The sequence below is a fragment of the Mustela lutreola genome, chromosome 2 (assembly GCF_030435805.1).
Source record: "Mustela lutreola isolate mMusLut2 chromosome 2, mMusLut2.pri, whole genome shotgun sequence".
In the NCBI taxonomy this organism is placed as follows: Eukaryota; Metazoa; Chordata; class Mammalia; order Carnivora; family Mustelidae; genus Mustela; species Mustela lutreola.
The window spans coordinates 221122393-221141678 of record NC_081291.1 but is presented as its reverse complement, the minus strand read 5'-3'; the positions used below and the strand labels follow the sequence as shown (position 1 = coordinate 221141678).

At 56.2% G+C, this 19286-nt stretch overlaps 1 protein-coding gene across 4 annotated transcripts in view; it reads right to left on the bottom strand.

Annotated features, from left to right (window-relative positions):
* Positions 1-18918, bottom strand: part of MX2 (MX dynamin like GTPase 2) — a 28648-nt gene extending 9730 nt beyond the window's left edge. Inside the window, exons 1-8 of one of the 4 annotated variants that reach the window (XM_059164766.1) lie at positions 18760-18791; positions 18614-18674; positions 12964-13116; positions 12222-12414; positions 11178-11315; positions 8962-9116; positions 6799-6937; positions 3193-3391 (exon numbers count right to left, since the gene is read on the bottom strand). In XM_059164766.1, coding sequence (XP_059020749.1) covers positions 3193-3391; positions 6799-6937; positions 8962-9116; positions 11178-11315; positions 12222-12414; positions 12964-13077 — 938 coding nt within the window. In that variant the 5' untranslated portion in view covers positions 13078-13116; positions 18614-18674; positions 18760-18791. Of the gene's footprint in view, positions 1-3192; positions 3392-6798; positions 6938-8961; positions 9117-11177; positions 11316-12221; positions 12415-12963; positions 13276-15133; positions 16367-18613; positions 18675-18759 lie in introns of those variants that run through there. The other 3 variants (XM_059164763.1, XM_059164764.1, XM_059164765.1) reach the window with 3 other exon arrangements.
* Between the last annotated feature and the right edge of the window lie 368 nt (positions 18919-19286).

Below are 19286 nucleotides of genomic sequence, written 5' to 3'. Positions count from 1 at the left end.
TCGGGGACACCTCGCTGAAATGGAGCCGGGAGGCCAGAAGGGGGAGCTCCTGTGCCACACCACGACCCAGGGTGTCCGGACCAGACCCAGCAGAAGACTCCTCATTGGGAGAGAAACAACAGCTGTGAACCCCAGCTGGAAAGGACGTGAGCTGACTCTCCCACAAGCAACCCACCACCCTTGCGACTCAGCCAACGAAAAACCGTCAGCACCCTGGACGCTAGCCTTCCTCCAGTGGACTGAGTTCCAGACAACCCAAGCCCTCCCTCTTCTCCATAAGATAACGTTCCTCTCCTTTGTTTGTTGAGCTTGCCTTTGGCTCGAATGTCCCAAATCGCAATTCAGTTATTCCAAAATAAATTCACTTTTGCTGGAAAAAAGAACTCACTCTTCTATTTCTAAGGTTGATAACATATGATCATTTTCCTATTCTGGGCTTTAAGTGTCAGCTCCCTAGGGTGACACAGGCCATCAAGAAAGCCAAGCAGTGCATTCGAAAGACAGTTCCTAATTATGGGGTGAGCCCAAACTCGAGCAAGCTGGGTGCTCAAAAGGTTACCTTTATTTTCTCTTTTTATCATCTCAACAAACTCAGCAGGTAAGTCATCTTCTTAGCTACAGGACAACCAAAAAACTTAACTTCCTAGAGGATAAGCAACTCGCCCACACTAGTGTCTTATTTCTTGTAACAATTATTTCCGAATAGTGAAATCAGTCTTGATAAAGAAGAAAAAAGCTGGAGGGCGCTCTACTTCCCGATTTCAAATATGCAGTATGGAGCTACGGTAATTGAAACAATATGGTGCTCGCATAAAGACAGACACACAGACCAGCAGAACGGAATAGTGAGCCGGGAAATAAGCCCATGCACATGCAATTAGCTGGTCTCTGATGGAGGGCCCAGGATATGTAACGGGGGCAGTCTCTTCCCCGAAAGATGATGGGGAACCACGGCCGTGTGCAAAAATAGTGCACTTGGAGCCATCCCTCTCTTACACTGCTACACAAAAGTTTGATTAAAGGCTTGAATGTAAGGGGTGCCTGGGTGGCTCCGTCAGTTGAGCGTCAAACTCTTGGTTTCAGCTCAGGTCGTGATCTCAGGGTCTTGGGATCGAGCCCCGTCTCGGCGGGGAGTCCGCTTGTCCCTCTCCCTCTGCTTCTCGCCCTTCTCATGCTCTCCCTCTCTGTCTCTCAAATAAATAAATAAATAAAATCTTGGGGAAAAAAATAAACTCCTGGAAGAAACCATCAGGAGGAAATCTTTGTGATACTGGTCTTGGAAATGATTTTATGGATATGACACCAAAAACACAGGCGACCACAGCAAAAACGAATAGGGTTACATCAACTCCAAAGCTTCTCCAGAGCAATGGAAACAACCAGCGAAGGGAAAAGCAGCCTGTGGAGTGGGAAAAGTAGGTGTGAGCCACGTAGCTGATAAGGGGCCAGTTTCCAAAACATACAAGGAACTCCCACAAGTCAACGATGACGACAGCAATAAAACCCATAAAGCCGGGCACCTATGGGCCTCAGTGGATTAAAGCCTCTGCCTTGGGCTCAGGTCATGATCTCACGGTCCTGGGATCGAGCCCCTCATCAGGCTGTCTGCTCAGTGGGGAGCCTGCTTCTCCCTCTCTCTCTCTCTCTGCCTACTTGTGATCTCTGTCTGTCAAATAAATAAATAAAATCTTAAAAAACAAACAAACCAAAACCCCACCCACTTAAAAACAGGCCCAGTTCTCAAACAGAGATTTCTTCTGAGAAGACACACCAAGGGCAAACAGGTACGTGAGAAAAAGCTCGTAGCCACCGGCATCCGGGGAACACAAATCAGAAGCACAATGACACAGCACTCCACACCCCAGACCCCACGAGTGTCGGCAAGGAGGTGGAGGCGCGTGAGCCCTCGTGCACTGCTGGCGGGAAGGCCGATGGTGCAGCTTCTGGGGACAGCGGTGTAGAAGGTCCTCAAGACATTGTAATATGAAACTGCCGTACGGTCCAGCAATCGCAGTTCTGGGCATTTAGCACAAGAACTGAAGTCCGGAAAGAGACGTTAGCGTTCCCACGCGCGCTGTGGCTCGTTCGACAGACGCGGCGGGAATGAGCTAGTGTCCACGGCTGGACAAACAGATGAGGACAAGGTGCACAAAGGAATATGGTTCGGCTTTTAAAGAGAAGGGCAGCCTGGGGCGCCTGGGGGGCTCAGGGGGTTAACCCTCTGCCTTTGGCTCGGGTCATGGTCTCAGGGTCCTGGGATCAAGCCCCGCATCGGGCTCTCTGCTCAGCGGGGAGCCTGCTTCCGCCTCTCTCCCTGCCTGCCTCTCTGCCTGCTTGTGATCTCTGTCAAATACATAAATAAAATCTTAAAAAAAAAAAAAAAAAGGCGTTCTGACACCCGTTCCCCTACAGAGGAATGTTGAGGACGTCACGCTGATCGAAACAAGCCGGTTCCAGAAGGGCAAAAACCGTTGATGCTGCCTGCGTGATCTGTCTACACCAGCTGAACTCACAGAACCAGAGAGTGGCGTGGTGGTCGCCAGGTGCCGGGGGATGGGAAATCGGGACTCGCTAATCACCAGGGACAACGTTCCAGTGACGCAAGATGAGAAGGTTCTGGAGGTGGCTGGTCAGCCTCGCGCCCATAGTTAACAAGACGGTGTTGTGTGCTGGACATTTGCTCAGAGGGTTAATCTCATGTTAGGTTCTTACCACAATACAGTTAAGTTAAACATTCACATGGTGCTCACTAAGCAGCAGCAGCGGGCACGGTTGTCAGGGTTTTACAAATGCGCGTGTGTTCAATCCGTGAACAACCGATTTTAAGGGCACGGCAAGGCTCCGTAGCTGGTGCCACAAGACCATTTTTCAAGTGCTGCTCTGCGCATTTCTCTCGCAACAGGTGAGTCCCTGCCCACGCGCACTCAAGGGTTTCCGCTCGGACACACGATGACAAAGCAGGTCCACGAGTTCCCTTCTCCACGGACCTGAGTCCTGGTATTCACAGCGTGGTCCCTGCACCGGTAACACTGGCCGCCCCCAGGAACGTGATGGAAACACAGATCCTGGGGCCCCGCCCCAGACCCGCGGTGGACACACTGACCGCGTTGATCTGTCGCCGGCCCCGTCTGGCCTGGAAGGCGGAGCCGACCCTCCCAGAGGGCCGTCCTGGGACGATCCTGGGGAGCTCACCTGAAGTGCGGGTGTTTCTGGAAGAACATCGTTTCCTTCCTGGTTGCCTCGGCCAGGCTCAGCCTGTTGGTGATCTCCTCCTGGCCCCGGCACCGCACCATCAAGTAGCCCTTCTGCAGATGGTACGTGAGGTTCTGAGCCACTTTCATGACCATGGGTTCCGCGCCCTTGTCCACGAGATCCGGTTTGGTCAGGATTCCTGGGGGAGGGGAGGCAAAGACAGCGGAAGGGGTCAGTTTTCTCCTCTCGTGAACTTGACTGCCGCCGGGCTCTGGGAGCTGCCTTGGCCTGGACCCGGGACGCCTTCTGGAGCTCCGACCGTGCAGGGCCTGAAACCCCACTCACGCAGTCCCTCGCCACGCCTCTTACCTGCATCTTCACTTGCTCAAATAGCCACTTTGTTTTTGGTCTGTCACGGGGGGATACCTAACATCATCTTCCACTCTTTGTCCTTTTTTTAATCTGGGGTGACATCTGGCCATCTGGCTTCTTATTTCCTGAAAATTCTCCGGCATCTGAGTTGTGGGATTTCTCTCTGTTTGACCTTCCCATTACCAAGGGTGGTCCTCAAGAGCGTGCCTCCACACTCACTAAGAGGTTTGTGTGTGCACAGCCCCCCCGTGTCCCCAAGGGAGCCGACAGGTCTCTGAACCTGTGCCGGCACCTTCCACCGGGAAAGGAACGGACCCTCCACCGGGAGAGGCGGCAGCACTGTGAAGGCCCCTCCTGGGAGCCAGAGGTCACTCAGGAAAGCCTAGAACGCGGAGCTTCCGAGAAAGCAGGAAGATAAGAACGAGGGAGGTTTGCGATGAGAACGCCCCGTTGTGGGGGAGAGACGATCTTCTCACCCAGGGCCTCTGTTTGAAGCCGGGAACTCAAGTAGGAAACACTCACGCCTCCTTCGACAGCCTTAGTTCGTGAAGATCGTCTTGTGTCCCAACTACTGGGCCATAGAGAAGGCACGGTCATCAGCATTTCTTATTTTTCAATTAACCCTTTCCTGAGTACATGACATATTTATACTGAATTTAAGGATGCCTATTAAGCACTCTGCTTTAGGTATTGAGAAAGGGGTAGAGAACAGGACTGCCAGGTCCCTGATTTTGTGACTATCCCCTCACCCCCTAGTGGGTAAAAGCCAGATTAGTCTAGAAATATACAAGCAATAAAGAAAAAGCTGAAGAGGGGTCTGACTTTATTTACATGCTTAAAGGCCAGTGGGGGGTGTAGGGGTCAAGGCGAGTGTCTGGAGACCCAGTCAGGGGATGGTTGAGTCGTCTGGGCAGGAGACGATGGGGGTCTGGTCTAGTGGTGAGCAAGAGACGGAGAGGAGTGGACAGACCTGGTTTAGTTTTGGAGACAGAGTCATCAGGACTGTACATGAATCAGACATGGAAGCCGGGGAAGGAGGTGTCATGTGTGACTCTCAGGTTTGGCTCTAGAACTTGGCCGGCAGGTGCAGCGCTGTGAGTGGGAAGAAGCCATGGGAGGGAGCAGAGCTGGAGGGCTGGGGTGTCGGGAGCTGTCTTTTGGTCACGTTCCACTGGAGACATTCAATGGACATCCAAGTGGAGGTATCAAGTCCAAGGAAAGGGAAGCGTTACAAATTTAGATCTGGGAGTCGCCAGCACAGGGAGAGACTCAAAGCCATGGTCAGCTTCCCTAACGAGCACATGTTGATAGAGGGGAGACCTCAGAACCACGTTTTGGGTTTCCGACATTCAGAGGTCAGAGAAGGGAAGGAACAACCAGGCAAGACTAAGAATGTGACCTCCAGTGGCCACTGAAGGAGGCTGACCTGGAAGCCAGCGGGCCGTGTTCCAGCAAAGGAAGGAGAGATTTCGAGAAGGAGGGAGTGGTCAGTCATCGGACTGGGTCTGAGGGGCAGGAGACGGGGACAGAGAAGGGACTGCAAGCGTGTCAGCACGGAGGGCGTTGGCGACTTTCCAGACGCCATCTCTGTGCCATGGTGGCGACAGGAGTCCCGCTGGGGTTGGCCAAGCGGGCACCATGCGTGGAACAGTGGGCAGGTTAAGGGGACGGGCTGGCGTCATCAACCTTGTTCTATTTTCGCCCGTCCCAAGTACTGTATAGACAGGCATTCGGTTCTCTTTTTAAAAAATCGTGGGAAAGTTTGTATAATTCGTGTGTGCACGAATCACGCAGCTAATGAGAAGAATAATGAACGAATGAAAACAGGCTGCTTCCTCCTGTTTCTAAAACCCACGTATTTTTAACAATTGTGGTAAAATGTACATCACATAAAAGTTATTGTTTGGGCCACTTTAAAGTGGACAGTTCAGTGGTGTCCGTATCCTCACCATTGTGAACCGCCTGCCTCCCACCCCTGCCCACGGTTTGCTTCATCTTACAGAACTGAAACTCTGTCCTCACCCACTGACTCCCGGCTGCCCCCTCTTCTATAGACCTACTAATATCCAGACAGCTGACCCTACGAGACAGATGATGTCACCTGGTGTGGCCATCAGTGAGGCATCCTTCCTGACTTAGGATCAAGAGAAGACAAAGAGCACGGAGCCACGACGACCAGGGACCCAAAGGCTGAGTGTTCTGTCTGGCTCGGTGTGTTGGCGAAGTTTGCAGAAGTCGATAGGTAACAGCGCACCAGGGGGGTCCAGCACAGACTGAAATGATATACCGGAGGTCTGTGCCCCTAAGATTCATTTCTGTCCTTCCTGGAAAACCAAGCATTTATTTGGGAAGAAACGGAAAACGCAATTACACAGCAGGTATGCGTTTCATCAGGAAATGACCTGCAAAGTTTCAGGAGGTCATCTCCCTGGTAGGCGGGATGACTGAGGAAGAAGTGATGTTGAGTGACGGAATTATTAATAAAAAAAAGAGCAGCTCTCCTTTGCTGAGAAACTACTACATGCTTGGAGCTACGGACCATGCTATACGATATTTCTTCATGGACTCCTCCCAACCACCAACGCATAGGTAGGACTGTGAGACCAGTTTGTGGATGAAGACAGGGAGGTCGGAGAGGTTAAATATACTACCCAAGGCTCTGTAGCCTTTGAGTGCTAGAACAAGGATTCAAACCCAGACTGTGTGTGCTCTCAAGTCAAGTTCCCTGTAACACCTTCCAGGGTGAATTTTTTTTTTTTTTAAGAAGATATTGAAGAGAACCCAGCTCCTCACAAAGACTTCTGCTTGAACACCAATTCTGCAGACTCTTATGCCCCAACATCAGCCCGGTAGAATGTTCCCTGAGGCCTTATGAAGGTCCTTGCCATGTGCCAACAGGTTCCAAGACCTTTAACTGTGGAACAGCAGAGCTGATGGGCTGGTCAATTTCCTCCTTCAGGGCCACGGTGGGAGAGCGGACAAGGCAGTTCTGGCCCCCCATCCGGAAGGGTTTGCAAATACCAGTGAAGGCCAGGAAGAAAGGGGATGAAGACCTGCCGGCTCTGGCCACACCTGTCACCCTGACTGTGAGTGGAGACTGCCATCAGCAGTGGGTGAAGGTGTCCTAAGACCATGGAGCTTCTGCAGGGAATAAGGCTATGTTCTGCGAACTTCTAAATACAGAAGTCTCCCCCTTCCTCCCTGTCCTCTGGAAGCTTGGTTCTGTCGTCTTACCTATGGTCCTGTCTCCTCTGGGGTCCACCTCCTGAGCCATGCTCAGCGCCTCTGTCGTGGCGATGTCCACGTTGCAGGGGACCACCACCAAGTTGATTGTCTCCTGCCTCTGAATGTACTTCTTGATGAGTGCCTTGATCTGATGGAAAAATAAAAATCACACAAAGGAAGAGGTTATCTTTGGTTAACCAACAGTCCAGCTAGACAGGTGTGTTGGTGACAAGCCAACTTCCAAGAGCATGACCTGGCTTTTACTCTTCTGGGTGTGGATGCGGCCAGCCCCCTTCCCCAGACAAACTTGTGCCATCTGCCTTTACCGGGTTCTCTGCTGATTCCCTACACCCCTTCAGATCCCCCCCCCCCCACTGATATTTCTTCTTTCCTGCCAACTCTCTGGTCCCTGTAGCCAGACTAGAACTCTCCTTCTTCTCCAAGGCTCTCCTGTGATGCTTCGGACAGTCTGCCTTCTCTTACAGTGTTTGGTGTGCGTCCTGTTTGCCCTGGGAGTCCGGGGGTACCTTTGTGAGCTCTCAGTACCCATGCCGAGTCCCCCACGGTGCCCGAAGTGGCAGGTGCTCAGTGCTCTCTACCATAGTATCTGACGTCAATAATATCTCTCCACGTGTTCATCCCCAATATCAATGTCTTTTTCTGGAGTTTCTTCTTAGAAGGAATCTAGCTCACTCAAATTTAGAGAAATCCAATAAAATTCCTTAGAATCTATAGGCAAAAGAGAGATGTGGGCAGCACAAGCCTTATGTATCGAATTTCAAAAATATTTTCCCCTCAGACAGTACAAACCAACGTGGAGAAAGTCGACGCCTAGGAACACAATTCTGTATATTTGGGTGCAATTCACACAGAGTGTTTTTCTCTTATGATGCCCCATGAAATTATTCTATGTTGCGCAAGGAAATAATCCTGCACAGCCACAAATGGGAAACTTGCGTCATGTAAGTGCAGGCTAGCGTCGTAGAAGCAATTCAGTGATGGCATTGAATAAAGATGACAAATACTGGGAGGCTCCATGAGGTCCTAACTGTGGGAAAATTTCCCTGAGTAAAGTTAACAATCAACTCCTATAAGCTAGTTAATAGCATAAACTCATGTCATAGAATAACATTATGGAATAGAGTCCCATTGAACATGAATTGTCTTTAAGTTAAAATAAAAGTCCTCGTCTTCTTGGTCTCTATTCCCTCCCCTACACCCGAGGGCAGCACCTGTTCTGCCGAGGTCTGTAAGCGAGCACCCCACTCCGGGCTCTCCTCCTCAGCACCTCGGACAGTTCAGCACAGCTCTTTGCAGGGGCGGGGGGTGTTTGTTAGCCGGCGCATTACAGAATAAATTTTGCTGCGTCTCTGGTCTCTACCCACTGGATGCCGGTAACAGCCTCTCCTTCCCAAGCCGTGACAACGGTAAATGTCTCAGACCCTGCTGACGTCCCTTGGTGGGGGAGATAGGCTCGGGGTAGGAAGCACTAGGGGAAACACACTTCTTCACCTTCTTTTCATGCAATGGACTTGACGGGCACCCCCAGCGGGAGGTCCATTCCAGGATGCAGAGGTTCATGAACACACAGGTGATGTCCCTCGGGGGTCTTTGTCCCAGGAGGGAACACAGACACTCAACAGGGACGATAAATAGAAGTGGAAGGACCAGGGGCGGGGTGTTGGGCATCAGGGAGGGAATCCCGGTGAAGGTGGCCTTTGGGAGAGCTCTGGAGGAAGCGGGAGAAGGTGCCTCATGGAAATCTGGGCAGGGGGAGCATTTCAGAGAGAGGGAGGAGAAGGTACAAAGCTGGAGGGCTTGAGGACTGTCGAGGGCTCGGGTGCGGCTGGAGCAGGGGAGGAACGGGGCACAGTGACAGATGTGGCCCATGAGCTCCTGTGGCCGGAGCACATTGGATGCGGGGAACTTTCATGCTGAAGGACCTGGAGCCACCAGAGAGCCTTGGGGAGCGACAGCCTCTGCTCCGTGCCCTGCGCACTGTTCCCTTGGTCTCCTCCCCAACCGCCCGGAGCCAGAGTCCCAGAGCTGGGGACCAGGGCCGGAGACCAGGGCCAGGGTGGTGGCGCTCCAGAGCCCCCGGGCCCGCCCGCCCAGCCCAGGAAGTCTTCCTGTCTTCAGCTGGGCCCGTTCCCAAGTCCCAGAAAAGCTCACCTGCAGCCCGATGTCCTGGGGCTGGTTTCCCACAGGCACCCTGGTGATGCCGGGGAGGTCGATGAGGGTCAGGTCCGGAACCTCGGGGGAGATGATGTCCACGCTGATGAGCTCATGGCTGATGCTGACTCCGTCCCCGGCTAAGGTGTTCTGGGCTGCGGAGGCCAAGGCAGGGGGCAAACCCAGAGTCCAGATTAACGACCCCTCCCAGGAAAAGCCGAGAGCCCCCGGTGCTTAGGAAACACTTCACAGAGGCCCGAGGAGAGGTCTCTGAGGCCACCTGGGGGGCCACTGAACACCCTCACCCCTGCCCCGGAGAGGGGGTGACATACCATACGCTCACGATGGGATTACGAAAGGGTTCTGTTCCCTTCGTGCTTTTTAGTATTTTCCAGTGCGTGTTATAGCGGCTTCAAATACAGCCGCAAATTCTTCCACACCCTTCCCTCTCGAAGGTGAGCCCCTGTGCGGGGGCCGGATGTAGGGACCTCGGTCCAAGGACAGAGATGGTGGGAGTGACTGTGTGTGACCAGCAGGAAGGAAACGCCGCGGCCGGCGCCTGCTTTCTCTCGCGTGGCTCACTCTGCGGGAAGCTGGCCGCCCTGTCCTGAGGACACCAAGTATCTCCACTGGGCCACAGGGTTCAAAGACAGGAGAAACTTTCTGTTTTGAGCTGGGCTCAAGCTCTGCTGGTGCAGCAGGGCGGTCTCTGTCCTCCTAGAGGGTGGCCAACGGATGGACGGGGTCCCTGGGTCGGGGGTCTGAAGGTGTCCATAAAGACAGCCATCGACATGGAGCTCCCGTCCCCTCCACAAGCCAGGAATGGTGCGGGGAGGAAGAACAGACGTGCGGGTGTGGGCAGAGAGCGGCGCAGAGCAAACCTCGCGGCCAGGAGGAGGACGTGTGGGCAGAGCTGAGACAGTCTCCCCCCGCCCCCGACTTCCACTGTCACTCTCCGGCTGCCGGGCTGTGCATGTCCTCACTTGCCCGTCACCCAGATGTCCAGATGCCCTCGAACAGACAGGGGCCACCAGGTAAGTCCTGGGGATCGCGCCCCTTCCCGGGAGCACCCCGGGGGTGAGCTAGAAGAAAACCAGCCTTGCTGCAGGCTGTTGGCGCCACAACCAGAACAGGGACCGACTCAGATGCCTCGTGCACACGTCTCAGAGCCACGACCTGCTTCATGCACGTGGGGCCCAAGCCGTCACGGGGAGCCCCATGGTTAGGAGGGACCCCCGCCTGGTTTACTAATCTGCTTTCACGGTCTTGAGATTCTTAGTAATTTTGAATGGGGGTAGGTCTTGGGGTCTGACTCGGTGCAGAGCGCCCGAGTCATGTAGCCGGCCCAGCTCCAAGCGTGGCTCCTCGCACTCTGAGCACGTAGGACGCATTGCGGAGCCCAGTTCAAGTCCAGGTTCCGGCCGGGCAGGTCTGGGGTGTCTCCTGAGACTCTGCAGTGCCCACGAGCCCCCAGACTACTGGCTGCTGCAGACCAGGTGAGGGCCCAGGGGCTGGACCGCCGAGGGAAACCCGGAAATGAGAGGAGCAGGGGGAGGGGCGGGCGTGACAGCAAATGTCACGACACACATGTGCCACGGACGAGGACACAGAGGGCACTGGTCGCTGGCTAAGGGGAAGCATGGAGACATAAGAGCGATGCTTCCGCATCACCTGGCCTTGCTCCTCAGTGTGGGCTCGATAGCACCTCCCTTCCTCCCCCGCCTCCCGGAATTAGCCGCGGGACCGCCCTGGATCAGAGAGTGAGTCCTGGAGCATCAGGGCTGGAGAAGCCTTCTCCCTCCGCAGGGCGGCAGGCGGGGCATGAGAACGGGGTTGGGGGGGCCGGACTTCTCCGTTCTGGAGGCGGTCCCTCTGCTGAGCCACTTGAGGCCTGCAATTGGGGTTCTGGGGGATCTGAGCCCAGGAAGTCACAGGGAGAGGCCGTGTTTGTGACCAGTCGCATGGAGCCCCTCCGCGTTCCGAATCAGCTTTAGTAATCTGCAGGGCGGTGGCTCAGGACAGTGGTGACCGGGAGAGTGGGGGTGTGTGTGTCCTGTGGGCGGCACTGCCCAGAGGAGGGGCAACGTGGGAGGCAGGAGGACCGGAGCACGGAAAAGCCTGGGAGGAAGAGGCCCCATGGCCGGGAGGCGGAGAAGGGGACGGGACCGCAAGGGAGCGCCCCGAGAGCCACACCTGCAGAAAGCCTGGCCTCCTACCTTTGAGGATCTCCTTCTCCACCTGGGAGGGGTCCTGGAGCTGGACCTCCCTGGTGCCGTAGATGATCCGACCCTTCCACGCACTCTCCTGCAGCTGCCTCTTCAGCTTCAGCACGAGCGGGCACCTGGTCACGATCCCTGAGACAGTGTCCCCGACAGGCTAAGTCCCTTGAAGGAGGGTTTGCAGGTGCCCTTTCCCCCTGTCCCCAGAGAGCTGCCCCAATGTCCCAGGAGTCCTCGTCTGAAGTTTTGGTCTGTCTCCAGGGCTGGGTAAGGACAGAGGCTTGGATTGGGCGGGCACAAAGGGGCACAGGTCCGAGGAAAGAGACATTTGCAGCTGTACGCCCCACCCCCGACCCGGGGCCCTGTGCTCTGTGGTCACTGAGCCTCCAGGCCGACCGTAGCCACCGTCCCTCTCATGTTGCTCTAGAAGTCACACAAACCCGAGTTGAGGCTGTGTGTCTGAGGGCTCCCTGGACACCTGAGCTGGAGTCCCACCTTGGGCTTTGGCCGCGGGACCAGCCTTCGTCTGGGTGGCCGCAGAGGGCCGAGGACAGATGGATGAGTGGAGCAGTGAGCTCGGCCCCACCCCCTCCAAGCCCCTCACACTTGGGGTCGGTGGGGAGAAGGCAGCTAGAGCCAGGGCAAGAGTCGGGACGTCTGAAGGAGGCTGTTCAAGGGCATTCTCGGGGTTCAAGGGTATTCTTGGGTTTCAAGGCTGGAACCTCCCTGAGCTGCTTGGGGCTGGGCGTTCCTATTGTGAAGTCCTGAGCATTCCACATGTCTATACTGCCGGTCCTCTAAGGGCAGCATCGTCTCCTCCTCCAGCCCAAGCCCAGCAAGAGCTATTGATGAGAAAAAGGTCAGGAACCCAGGGGCCGTGAGGGACCTTAGCCCCCCACATACACACCTGCCAGCCCAGCCATGCGTTGCAGACCTAAGCCTTCCAGGGCCTGCCTATGAAGACGCTAGCCCCCGAGGGATGCCTTGTGGCCAGCGGGTGACCCAGCAGGCTGCAGAGAGAAATTGGCCCAAGGTGCTTACCGCTGCCTCTGGGGAGGGCGACCCCCGACAGAGCCTCCAGCACGGAGCTCTTGCCCGAGCTCTGGTCCCCGATGACAGCGATGGCGGGCAGGGCCAGGTCCTGCTCCACACCCAGGGCCCGCAGGGAGTCGATGAGGTCGATGCAGGGGCGCACCTTCTCCTCGTACTGGCTAGCCAGCCTGTGCTCGGGGCCCTGGGAAAGGCAGGATTCCCATCGTCACTGGGGATTTGGGGCAGGATGCATGCCTCCCCTGATGCTGGGGTGCAGACAGTTCAGCAGACAGGAGGTGGGTGGGCCCCAGGGAGGTCCCTGTGTTCTCCTCTCGCAGAGGCTTTGCTTCCACCGATGTGGGGTAGCTGGCTGGCAGGTGCCTCATTGAACAGGCAGAAAGCACCCGGCGGTGGGAGCACCTGGCCAGAGTGGGGACAGGAACCAGGCCCTGGGCTGCCAAGCAGGGGTGGGGCTGGGAGTGGGGTGGGTTAGCCATGGTGATGCTGACGGTAGCATCTCCTCCAGCAGGGAGGGAGGAAACCCCGGCCCTTGGGACAGAAGCCCCAGGCTTGCTGCCCCAGAGATTGGGTATATCCTGGTGATTGCCTGAAAGGTTCCTAGGAGACCATGGGGCACCGGCTTTACTGGCAGGATTGGACCAGACTTGTGGGTTTATGGCCATGACTGGGGAGCTCACCTCTGGCCGGGAGCTGGAACACACCCTTCCTGATGTCCCTCTGCGTGACCTACCTTTGTCTTCTGTTGGGCCCTGCTTCCTTCCGGCTGCTGCAGGGTCAGGGAGTGGAGCATTTTGGTGAGGTCACCTGGGTCCTGTCCCCCGACCTGATGCTTTCGGGAAGACATCGTGTGTCCTGTTGTCTCTCCAGATGGTGGCGGCTGCGGCTGGAAGAAATTCGTGTCCTTTTTTGGTTGCTGTTGGGGAGGAAACATCTTGGGCTTCCAGTAGGGGCCAGAACTGTGGGCCTTAGCCATCGGCCTTCACCGAGTCAGACCTGGGGGCTGTGCTCTCTGCTGCTTAGTGCCTCGTCTCCTTGACAAACTCTGCAAAGACACAGGAGGGCAGAGTGGCCCACCGTCCCTGGGCAGTCCCCTCCTAGCCCGGACCTTGGCCAGCCTCACCTCGCCCAACTCCACACCGTGCACCCCTGCCCGCAGACCGGGGGGAGACCTCAAGAACAAATCTCTTGACTTATTTAATCTTAAATGAGAAAATCATGCAAGTTCTATTAACCTCCGCCATATGTACACAGAATAAATTCCTTTGCAGAGGGCCACGGTGGAGGACTTTGCTTTCCTGGTGAAACACGGGCTCCCTGTTGTCAGAGTAAAGGACACGATCTGCCTGCGCACTGTTGCCATGGGTGGCCAGCAGGCTCACAAGGGAATCGTGGGGACTCGTGCGGCTGTAGGCCTTGCTACGCTCCTTGGCTCTCGTCCCCAGAGTCTTATCAGGCCTTATTCTTGTTTTAAGATTTTGCAAACAGAAAGAATTAGTGGTCTCCAGAAAAAGAAAGATGAGATGCAGCCTTCTTGACATAAGAAAGACCATTTCAGGCCCCGGCCACCCTGGGATGTGTACCTGACCAGCACTACTTGCCCAGAGCACATTTCTTGCAGAACCTCTGGAGATATGGCGAAATTGCAGAAGAACAGAGCCCAGTAGTGAAGGATTTTAGGGGAAGAGAAGAACGTGAGGACGAGCGTCCACTGGCAGGCCAGGAGAGAGCGCAATGCTATCGGGGACAATCCGTCAGTGATGAAACTCCCAGGGCTGGTTCAAAAGTAAAGATTGGCCCAGCACGTTATTATTCTTTTAAATATTTTATTTTTTAAGGAATCCCTGAGCCCAGGGTGGGATTCGAACTCACAACCCTGAGATCGGGAGTTGAACGCTGCCCCTGCAGAGCCAGCCTGGCACCTGGTCCAACACACTCTGCAGGTATCACTGCGGGATCTCAACCCCGAGAGTACGCAGACCCCAGAGCAACCGGACCCAGGGAACTGACGCTGTCGCCCCGGGCAGCCCTTGGCTTCCATCACTCAGGACCTGGACCCTGTCCCTTAAGAGGCACACTGTGGTCCCATCGTCTGAGCCCCATCACAAATATGCACGCACCCTTAGCATAAACCTTCCCAGTTCTGCTATTTGAGGGGACCCTGCTTCGGGAAATAGCCCCGGTGTCCTTGGCTTGTCCCAAGCACCACCTTCTTTGTCCTGTTCTTGGGCTGGCTTGGCTGTGCCTTTTGGCCCTAGACAGCCAGCAAGAGGCAAGGCCCGTTTCGGGGAACTGTTTCATAAGCAACTTACAGCAGGGCATGCAGGAGGTGGTCTGCAGGGGTCGCTCATTCTCCACCTTTCCTGGTGGGGGCTCTGGGCCCGGGAGGGGGGGGCACAGCCAACGACAGGGCAGAGCCGCCGAGAGACCCCGGGAAGTGAGTGTGGAGAAACACCCACTCGTGGGGCTCACGCAGGGCAGGGCAGGGCGGGGCGACAGGACCCGATCAGGTTGGGAGCGCAGCACCGTCACTGAGGTGACAGAGAGCACAGAGGGCGGCGCACAGGACCGGGGGAGACCGGAGGCACCCAAGGAGCGAGCCAGGGAGGAGACGCAGGGACAGGGGAAGGATGGCCGGTCCTGCTCGGGGGTCACCGAGGCCGCCCCAGAGGGAGGGTTTCCTTCCTTCCCTCCCTTTCTTCTGGGGTGAAAGCATCCGAGAGGGACCCTGCCGGCCCCCACTCTCAGCTGGACCTTGCAGGGTGACGGGCTGGAGTCCGCTTCCAGGGGCTGCGCCCGCAACCCAGAGGGGAGGAAACTCATCCCATCATCCCTCGCTGCGGGGTCCTCGGAGACAGGCCCCCTCTGTCGAAAGTACCCCACATTGTGACCAGGTTCCCTACCTCACAGGTAAGCCTCTGAGGGACATGCAGGTGAGGAAAAGGCATTGCCCAGAGTGGTCGGGCGATGGTTCCCAAACGGTGTGTCCGGGCACCCTGAGGAACCTCAGCCAACTTGCAAGGTCGCTCGTGGGTTTTTAAACTTCTCAGGGGGGCACAGAGTCACCTGTTGGACACCACACAACCTGCTGCTGCTGAGTTGTTTGGACCCAACAGCAGCAATTAATTGATAGAACTATTGGGTATTTCTTTTGGTCGGAGGTGAAGGGGTCAAACTCCAACCCCCAGGAACGCACTACTTGGCGCGAGCATTCTCTTGAGTTGCTGGCAATGGAGACCCCGTGGGCTCGGGAGAAACTCTGCCCCCTCCTTAACCCCACAGAAGAATCTGGACTGGGGGGGGGTCTTTCCAGAATAAGGTTCTCAGCAGAGATGCATTTGATCTGCACGGCGGAAGACCCCCTAATCCGCAAACAGCCGCCTCTTGTCGCCCTGTGAAGCGGGTTCCTTCCCTCCGAAGCCCCAGAGCCCCGGCCCTTCTTCTCCGTTCAGATGACACGGGTGCCCCCTGTCGCCCGACCGTCCGGGACGTTCACATCTGTGTGGATTCCCCGTCCGCACGCTGCTAAATTGGATTTTCTCCTGTGAATCTGCCTCGTGGCCACGTGATTCTTAGTCCAGCTGCAAGGACATGAAAGGGGCCGGGGTTCTTGCTCCCCCAAAAGGGGGCACCATGAACCAGTCACAGAGACACTCAGGGCACCCCGGACGGAGGAATTTGGGGGATACCGATGCAGGGTGAAGGTACGTGTGCCCGGAGGGGCGAGGAAAGAGGCGGGAGGGGGTTGTGGGGCGGTTGGACAGAGGGACAGACGGATAGGCAGTGCGGGAAAGGGCCCCTGATGCTCCCTGCGTGCCCGGCGGTCCTGCGTGCCCCGCGGTCTCGATTACGGAGCCGCGCGTGTGCAGGCGGCGGGAGAAGATGGGCTGAAGGGCTGGGGGACCGTCCCGGCTAGAAGGCAACAGGCTCGAGACTCCAACCAACAGTGGATTGTTTCCACAATGAGGAAATACTGAAGTTATTCACATTTGGAAAACACATCACAGGGGACGCCCGGGGGGCTCGCAGTTGAGTGTCTGCCTTCCTCCAGGTCAGGATCCTGGGGTCCCGGAATGGCCCCTTGTCTAGCCCCGCGCTCCGGGGGGAGCCTGCTTCTCCCCGGGCTCTCATCCTCCCACCAGTGGCCCTCCACCCTCTCCCCTCCCCCTCCCTGCCCGCGTGCCCCCTCCCTCACCCTTCTGGACCCCCACTCCTGGTCCCTCTCCCCCCACTAGTGCTCGCTCTGAAATAAGTAAATAGAATAAAGTAAATATTAAAAAGAAAAGAGAAGAAAACGCTTCACAGAGGGCCACCGTCCATGAGGGTAGGTTTTGGACCTCAGCCTTGAGGACCAGCCCCTTGCTCACCCAGGGCCTGTCCTCCTGCTTTTGATTCTACTGTATCTGGACCTTCTTCTCACTCTGCTGAGCCCCAGGGGAAGCGCAGCCGCGGGGAGGGTCTGGACCCCAGTGCCCTGCGCCCCTCCCTGGCCCCCAGCCCCGGAGCCTGGCCTCCGGGACCTGCCCCAGGCCGGAGTTCTGCGAGCAGCTCCGCAGCCACACAGGCTCTGCGCAGAGGGGAGACCTTTCTATCGCTTTGCAGCTTGTCGACCTTGGACCTGGCCGCTTGCTGTGCCTTCAGGGTTGCTCTACCATCGCCACGACCGGGCCGAGCCTGCACGGCCTCGCAGACCTGTGGGGACAGCTCTCTTCCTCTCACACTAGTTCAGAAATTTTGTTTCTCCTGAAAGCAGAATACAGTTACAAAAATCGGGTTCTCTGGTGTTTTGTCACGTTTTCAGGAAAGAGAAAGGGAGGTGCTTCTCACTTCCCCTCCGTCCTCGGGAGAACCCGGGCCTTCTTCCTGCTGCTGGCGCGACCCGGGGAGCAGCCCAGCACCCTGAGATGTGTTCCCCCAATAATGCCAGGTTTGCCGGCCACGACCAGGTGCCGGAGGAGGCGAGGAAGGACGCAGCCCTGCACACACCCGGACCTCAGACCTCCAGCCTCCAGAGCGGGGGGAAGAGACGTTTCTACCATTTAAGGCACCGAGCGCGTGGCACCTTGTTCTGGCGGCCCTGAGACACAGACAGTCGTGGCTGATACTCATCTGTCCCCTGCTAATGCCACTCTCTGCTGGGAGGACCTGGCCTCAGTGTCTCTTTCGAGGGACCACTTTGAAGGCACCCGAAGCCCGGAGACCAGGCTTTAGGGCTCGAAGTCTGACACTAGTTCCCGTGTGGGGGTTTCTTCCACACCACCAGACACTTAATTCTTTCATGATCTACCCCAAAATAGCATCTGCCGCCACAGGCTACGGGCTGGATCCCGGCAGGTGGCTTGTGCGCCCGCCGCACCTCCAGCCCACTGCAGACGCCAACCGCAAGTGCGAGGAGTCGCCTGTCTCTGAGGGCTACAGAGGGGAGGTTCCAGCCACAGCCACCTGGGGTTCAGATAATTTGCAGAAGTGGCTCAGGGAACTCAGAGAACTGACTAGATTACTGATTTATGACAAAAGCCCGAAACTCAGGAACAGTCAGATTGAAGAGATGCTCAGGGCGAGGTCTGGGAAAGAAGGGGCGCTTCTGTGCCCTCCAGGTCCCCCCTGTTCACCAGCCTGGAAGCGCTCCAAACCCTCTCCTTTTGGGTTTTTATGGTGGTGTCATTGCACAGACCAGGACAGATGAAATCACTGACCCCTGGAGACTGCCTCAACCTCCAGCCACGCTCCCGCCCCCAGGTCAGGGGGCGGAATCCCGGCAGGACTCATCGGCCAGCCCCACCCTTGGAGGCTTTCCAAAGTCCTTATTAACATAACAAAAGACAAGGCTCTCTCCACTAGAGAAATCCCCAGGATTTTAGGAGCTGTGTCAGGAACAAGATGAAGATCAAATTATATATATATATATATATATATATATATATATATATATATATATATATCCCCCCCGGCATTTGTAATATATTGCAGAATGATCACTGCAGTAAATCTAGTTAACATCCAGTCTTGGCACATAGCGACAATTTTTCTTCTGATAAGGACTTTTAGTATCCACTTTCTAAGCAACTTTCAAATACGCACTACAGTGTTGTTAACTGCATTGCTGACTGTGGGATGTAATATACAGCCGGAGGACAAGCGTTAGCTCACCTTGTTACAACTCACAGCATCACAGGGGCGCAGAGCTCCCCCCACCCCCGGATGTGTGAGCGAGGCGTCCCAGAAGCCACCCCTTTGTGGCCGCAAGGTTTCGGTCAGCTTCAGGGTGGAGGGCCGCCTGTGCCTCCAGACTAGCCGCGCCCTCTAGAATGCACCCCGGGCGTGCAGGTGCCCCCTCCCCCACCCCGCGCCAACCAAGCCTCCCCGAATCTCCCAAGGGGCACCTTCAGAAACTTGTCTTTCTGTCTGCTGCCTTCCGGCACAAGCCACGGTTCCCGGGAAATCCTTTGAAAAGGCGCATCTGCTGCAGAAAGACGTGGGGACACGGTCCTCCCAGCACAGCCGCCTGGGGAGGGATGGGCCCCCTTACCTTGGTGCTCTCTTGCCTTCTTCGCAAGTGCTCCTGCACCAGGAGAGTCATCCGGTCCTTCCTGGCTTCCTTTTATATGCTGTGTGGCTCACTCCCCCGAGCATCACCGAGAGAAATGAAACCAGAAATCCAGACCACAGAAATGAAACCGAAAAAGCAGCACGCTGCCCCCCCACCCCCGCCCGGCACCCTGTGACTCACCCTGGAGTTCTCAGCAGGATTGTCCTGGAGGGCTGGGGCATGGGTGGGGGGCAGATGCATGGGGTGGAGAATCGGCGTCGGGGATGGTGGCTTCTCGGGGGAGGCTGGTATCAGGAAGAACGTGGACATCCAGGGACGTAGAGCAGCACGTCCTCTAGGACATTCCGCGATGATGGCAACATTCTATTCCTTGTGTCCAATACAGAGGGGCACCTGCGCTGCTCGAAGCCTCCTGAACGAGGCCAGTGAGCCTAGGATCTGACGGTCTTAGTCTTAGTTGGTTTCATTCTGATTGACTCGGCCCCTCACGTGCGGCTCCCACACCG